Genomic DNA, 6,000 nt, shown 5'->3' on the forward strand with positions numbered 1-6,000 from the left:
GGATGGCTCAAGAACATAGGCCCTTGCCACCCACATGAGAAACCCAGGCCTCAGCCACCCCACCCCACCCCTTTTTGTTGTAGCCATCCGGGGAGTGTACAGGTGGTTGGAAGATCTCTCTCTCTCTCTCTCCCTCTCTCTCTCTCTCTCTCTCTCTCTGCCTTTCAAATACATTTTAAAAAATAAATCAAGAAAGAAGAAAAGAGGTTTTTTCCATCAGTGAGTGCTAAAGAAGGCAATCCAGCCACCCAAAAGCTAGGGCGCCCCCTGTTGGAGTAAAAGCAGGGTTAGTCAGGCCCCTCCGGGAATACCCCCAGCTTGGCTCTGGGAGACAAAATCAGGGGCCACCTTCAGAGAGGAGGGGGAAATGACAAGAGACCAAGCTATTAAAAATAACCTAGAATTTGCCTGGAAATAGCTCAGAGGGTTCAGCATGTCCTAAAAAGGCCTCCAGTCCTGGAATTCTGGCAGAGGGGGGAAAGAGGGAGGGAGGGAAGGAGGAAGGCAGGGAAGGAGACAAAGAGGGAGGAAGCGGATGGCAGGACCAAGAAGAGGTGAAGTCAGTTGTTTTCTATCTCCCCCAAAGTCTTGGGGACCACTGACACCACCCCCAGATGACAACGATAATGGGAAAAAATCAAAGCCAGCCCCCACCTGAAGGGGGTGGGAGGGGAGGAATGACTCACTTCCCTGCACCCTGCCCCCGGGCCAACGGTAGGAAAAGACAGTCCCAGTGGACAACATTGATCCCAGTAATGGACACTTAGTGTGGCTCAGACACTGGCCAAGGATGGAAGAGCCCCCTCAGGAGGGGGTGGGAAGCTTTCTTCCTTCCCTGCGGCTCTTTGTGCACTCACACCTGCAGCCAGAGTGAAGGGTACAGGATTCACCGCCAGCACCGGCTACACACGCGGGGGGCGGGGGCTGAACTGGTAAGAAAAGAACTAGAATTGGTCTTCCTCCTCCCATCTCTACCTCCCGAGTCGGAAATTTCCTAAGGAGCAAGGGAGGCAGCAGGTCAGCATTCGTTCTGCATCTCCCCGGCTGCTGCTAAGACTACTCTGGGGACTTCTGTTTTCTGGCGCCCTCGACCCCCAAACCCACTCCTGCACTTTGCCAGACCCTGGCAGGTCCCCCCACACACACACAACCTCCTGTGACACTGGTCCATGGAAGTGGCAGCTCTCTCCCGGCCTCCCAGAGCCCTGATGCCCTCCCTACATCCTGTGGCCATGGTCTGGCAGGAGGTTAGGTCCTCGGTCCTCCCTCCATCTCTCTGCCTCTCTCCTCCCCTCCTACCCTGAGCAGAGACAGAAGGGACAGTGTCCCTCCCTGCGGGAAACCTGTCCTCTAAAAAGAAGGGGAGCCAGAGACCCTGGGGCTGGAGTAAGGATGTGCGGGGTGGGGGTGGGGGCATCAGCAGGAGATGGGCCCCTCCAGAGGCGAGAACCTGGCCCTCCAACTCATCCCCAGAGCGAGATCTTGGGTCTCGAGGCCTGGGAGTACCGGACGCTACCCACCCGAGACAGATGATGTGGACTGGGGCGTGGGATATCTATCTGTGGGGCTGGAAAACTGAGAGGAAGAGGCAGAGGGTGGTCTGAGGCTCAGGCGGGCGGGAGCGGCGACTCACTCACCAGCTCTGGGGTCGGGGCTGCAACTGCCGGTGCAGGGCCACAGAGAAGCCGAAGAGGCTGCCAGGCTCGCCCTCCTTGCGCAGGGCGCCCATCACGTCCAGGTTGAAGGCGACAGCCCGTGGCGGGAGCAGGCTAATGAGCAGAGAGCCAAGAAAGCAGCAGATCCCGGGGACCCCCCAAGGATCGCGGCGCCGAGTCCCGGCCATGAGCTGAGCCCCGCGCGCGCTGCCCGCAAGCGCGAGGAAATTCCCGCGCCCGAGCCCCAGCTCTCGGCAGGCGCGGCTTGGGTCTCCGAAGTCTCTCTGCTCTCTGGGGGGGTCTCCAAACTTTCGCCCCGCCACCCCTTCCTATCCTGCCCCTTTGATGTCCCAGCACCCGCTAGGGCAAATGCCGCAGCCGCAGCTCCAGCGTCCGCGCTCTCGCTCCCGCCTCCCCTCCCAGGGTGCCGCCCAGGCCCCGCCCAGGCCCCGCCCCTCGCCCCAGCGGCAGGTGGAGGAGCGGGGGCGTGGCTAAAGGATGCCCAGGCCCGCAGCTTCGGAGAGAGCTGGAGCTGGCCTTCCTGCCCCTGCTGCCCCTGTTCCTCCGGGTCCAGCACCGGCTCCGGCCCAGTCACGCAGTGCCCTCGACCCCTCCCCACATCGACCCCTCGCCCCTACCCTAGCGGTGGGGGCGGTGCCTAGGAACGGGGAGGGAGCGAGAAGTGCCCAGGAAAGAGTAAGGAGGGTAGCAGGAAAGTGGCGGAGACTGAAGAACAACCTGGGAGGAGAGAGGCGGACAGAGAGAAGAACGATGAGCAGTCCTGGGCCCCACACGAGGGAGCCTCCAAAAAGTTAACGGAAAATGGTTATTTTGGTGCAATAGTATTTTCTGAAAGCCATGCCATGATATGCATTTCCCATGAACTTTTGCACCAAAGTGAACTTATCTTTTAATTCTATTTTCCGCCAACTTTTTGAAGCATCCTGGTACAGCACCTCATCCCCGCCCCCGCCCCCGCCCTCGCCCTCGCCCCCAGCCTGGCTATGACCAGGCCTTGCTAGCACTGAGGTCAGCATTCACAGGAGCAGAGGATAGGGTGTAGACGAGGAGAAGACAGGGAGGGGAGCAAGTGGAGAGCTGGAGAAAGAGAAGCATGACAGAGGCAGGAGGAAGGCCAAGAGTCTGACCAACAAGGGGCAGGATGAAGGCAGAAAAGACAGAGGGTGACACAGGAAGAGGAGATCAAGCTGCAGGGGTGAGGGGGTGGGCTCATCCAGGAACCGCAAACACTGGACCCAAGAGGCAGAGGGATGCAAAGGAGCCTGCAGCCACCAGACTGTTCCCGGGACTTTGCGGCTCCCATGGGGCAGAAGGGGCGGGGCAGAGCCCTGGACTGGCTCAGCAGGATGCGGGTGGGGCACAGAAGGGATCTCCACGGGGACCCAATGGCCTGTCCCTCTTCCTCTCCCTTCCCCCAGGCTGGGACAGAGGCAAAGGGAGAGGGGGACATTTTCCAACTTTCTGCTATTTATAACTCTAATCCAGAGGCTGGGCCATGGGGAGAGCCAGGAAACAATTCAGCACAACTGGGACCTCTCTGGCTCCCATGCCCTCATCCTCCTCCTTGTTTTCACTGGCTATTGGTCCTGTGCGGGTCCATCTGTCCATCTTTCCCTTCTCTCTCCCTCTCTCCCCCCCCCATCCCAAATTCTATTTTTGTCCCTCCCTTGTCTCTGTCACACTTGGAATCTTAGACTATTTCTCAATGTCTCTAATGTCGTTTCTGCCTGTCAAATGCTGGCACATTGTATGACTCTCTTCTTCCTTCTTCTCTGAAATATTCAGGTCTGTGTCCTACCTATCTCCTCTTCCCATGATCCTCTGTCTCTCTTCCTTCTTTGTTCAGGAGTGTCCGTGGGGCCCTCACTCTGCCAGCCCTGGGACAATCCTTGACCTGGGTGTGTTGCCACTTGAAGGTCTGGCCTCCTTTTTTTTTTTTTTTTTTTTTTTTTTTGTACAACTACACCTGTGGACACCCCATCCAGGGCATCTCTAGACAGGGGCTAAGAAGGAACCCTGCACCAGCATTCTCCTTGCACTCTCTCCCAGAGATGTCCTGTCCATCTCTGCTGTCTCAGAGTCCCAGGCAGTGGAGAAGAGCTGACAGGACAGAACCCAGGCCTCCTGAGTCCCCACCCGGTTCTCCAGCTGCTGCCTCTCTGCACCTGCAGCCTGTCAGCCCCCTATGTGCACTCCACCAGCTTCGGAGAAATCCAAAGCTGAAATCAGATGCCAAGAATCTGTGTCTGACCTCTCTGCCCAAATATTTCAGAAGTCACCTCACCAGCCACAGGAGGAAGGAACAGCAGAAGAGAGAGAGAGGCCACCCAAAATTAGCCTAGCTATAAATAGTGGGGCAAGGGAGGGCAGGGAACACGCAGGAGCCCTAGGACAGCCTAGCAGATTTAGACAAGCACCGTCTCCCTAAAGGAGAAGTGAAACCCAAATGCCAGAAAGGTGAAGCGGGAAGAGAGGAAACTAAAGGGATCCAGAGAATGGAAGGGGCGCAGCATTGTAAAAATAACCCACCAGAGGATTTCTTGTGCTGAGGTCAAGAGCTTGAGAATTCATTAAAACCTAACACAATGTTGGGGCTGGCATCGTGGCACAGAGGGAGAAGCTGCCACCTGTGACACCAGCATCCCATATGGGCACTGGTTTGTGTCCTGGATGCTCCACTTCCAGTCCAGCTCCCTGCTATAGTCTGGGAAAGCAGCAGAAGATGGCCCAAGTGCTTGGTCCCCTGCACCCGTGTGGGAGACCTGGAAGAAGCTCCTGGCTCCTGGCTTTGGCCTGGCCCAGCCCCAGCTGTTGTAGCCATTTAGGGAGTGAACCAGTGGGTGAGGATGGAAGATCTCTCTTTTTCTCTGTAACTCTACCTTGCAAATAAATAACATTTTTTAAATACTGAAACCATATTAGTCCATTCACATAACATTTTCAAAATGGTAAACTAGAGATATAAAGAACAGATTAGTGGATGTCAGGGGACAGATGGGGACAGCACAAAGGAGTCCCTCATGGTAGTGGGTATCTTGATTATGGTGGTGGTTATCCAAAGCCAAACATGGGAACCAAATGCACAGAAGTATATACACACATCGTGCACACACACACTTCCACATACATACATAGACACCCACACCACACACCTCACATACACACACACACACACACACACACAGATGAATACCTGAAAAAAGTGATGAGAACTGAAGGCTTGTCGCTGACCAATAGCACTGTGCCAGCATCAGTTTCCCAGTTTGGGTCCTGCGTGACAGTTACAAAAGATGTCGCCACTGGGGGATGGTGAACACAGGGTCCACAGGACTTCTGGTTCTACTTTTGCAACTTCCCCTGAATCTGTCATTATTTCAAACGAATTCCAGAAAATGCTAAGCCTGAGAAATGTCCAGGCTCGGCAAAGATGTTGGCTCCTATCTGAGTGGAAGTGAGGCTCCTGCAGCTCCTTCTCCCTCCATCAGAGAGCCCCACATTTTAGCTCCCCAGAGATCACATCTTTGCCAGCTGTCATCTCTAGCAGACACGCAATCCCTTCCAGAACCCACACTCAGGGTTAACTCCTCCTCCACCTCCTCTGGCAACAGAGGCTCGGAGCAGGGTCAGGCGTTTCCTCTACAACACACAACACGAGAACTTCTCACCCCACCCGCCTGCCCAGCACTGAAATCCTTCTGCTCGCCTCTGGAATCTGGCCACAGCCATAGCTCAAACTGTGGGAGTGGCTGGAGGAGAAAGAATAGACATGTAACGGACAGGAGGCAGTAGGGAAATGGTTTGGCTACTCTGGTCTTTGAGGGTCCAAGAGAAAGTCTTGTGTCTTAGGGAGAGGACTGGAAGGTCACTCCCCACAGGGAGCCATTTAGACTGCCCTGAGGGCCCCTTTTCTTCAAGCACTGGCCTCAGGCCAACATCTGGAACTTGGCCACACCACCAACAGCCCCCACTCTTGAAGGGCAGCCAGATTCCCCCGTCGTGAAGCCTTCTCCACTCACTCCATGTCCTCCCTCAGTCCTCAACCAGCCCCTAGCAATTCAGTAGCTTCCGGCCCTACTGTTGGGCCCAGCCAGTCCGTTTGGAGTTTGCTAATTAAAGCCAACTCTGAAAGAGCCCTCAAAAGAACAGGGAACTAAGTGGAGAAAAGCAGTGTGGGGTTGTATTCCTTCATTCTAAGGGAAAAATCACCTGAGCGGGATCTTGGAAGGAGAGGCGGGCAGTAAAGAGATTTCAAGTTCCTAGAGTCCCTGTCTACCAAGGACAGGTGGACCAGAGCGTCCAATGCAGTTGAGCTGGACAGTGAACC

The 6,000-nt window shown here is 55.6% G+C and overlaps 1 protein-coding gene across 16 annotated transcripts in view; it reads right to left on the bottom strand.

The window, feature by feature from the left end:
* The window catches only part of ITGA7 (integrin subunit alpha 7), a 23,533-nt gene extending 18,314 nt beyond the window's left edge, over window positions 1-5,219 (bottom strand). For 11 of the 16 annotated variants that reach the window (XR_016216785.1, XM_002711056.6, XM_070052343.2 and 8 more), the window contains exon 1: window positions 1,638-2,800. Coding sequence is in view for 13 of the 16 variants with exons in the window: in XM_002711056.6 (XP_002711102.1) it covers window positions 1,638-1,843 (206 nt within the window). In the remaining 3 variants the exon portion in view is untranslated. Of the gene's footprint in view, window positions 1-1,637; window positions 2,961-4,869 lie in introns of those variants that run through there. The other 5 variants (XR_016216787.1, XM_008256603.5, XM_070052345.2 and 2 more) reach the window with 2 other exon arrangements.
* Between the last annotated feature and the right edge of the window lie 781 nt (window positions 5,220-6,000).

The sequence above is a fragment of the Oryctolagus cuniculus genome, chromosome 11 (genome assembly GCF_051225735.1).
Source record: "Oryctolagus cuniculus isolate XC-2025 breed Fujian yellow rabbit chromosome 11, ASM5122573v1, whole genome shotgun sequence".
In the NCBI taxonomy this organism is placed as follows: Eukaryota; Metazoa; Chordata; class Mammalia; order Lagomorpha; family Leporidae; genus Oryctolagus; species Oryctolagus cuniculus.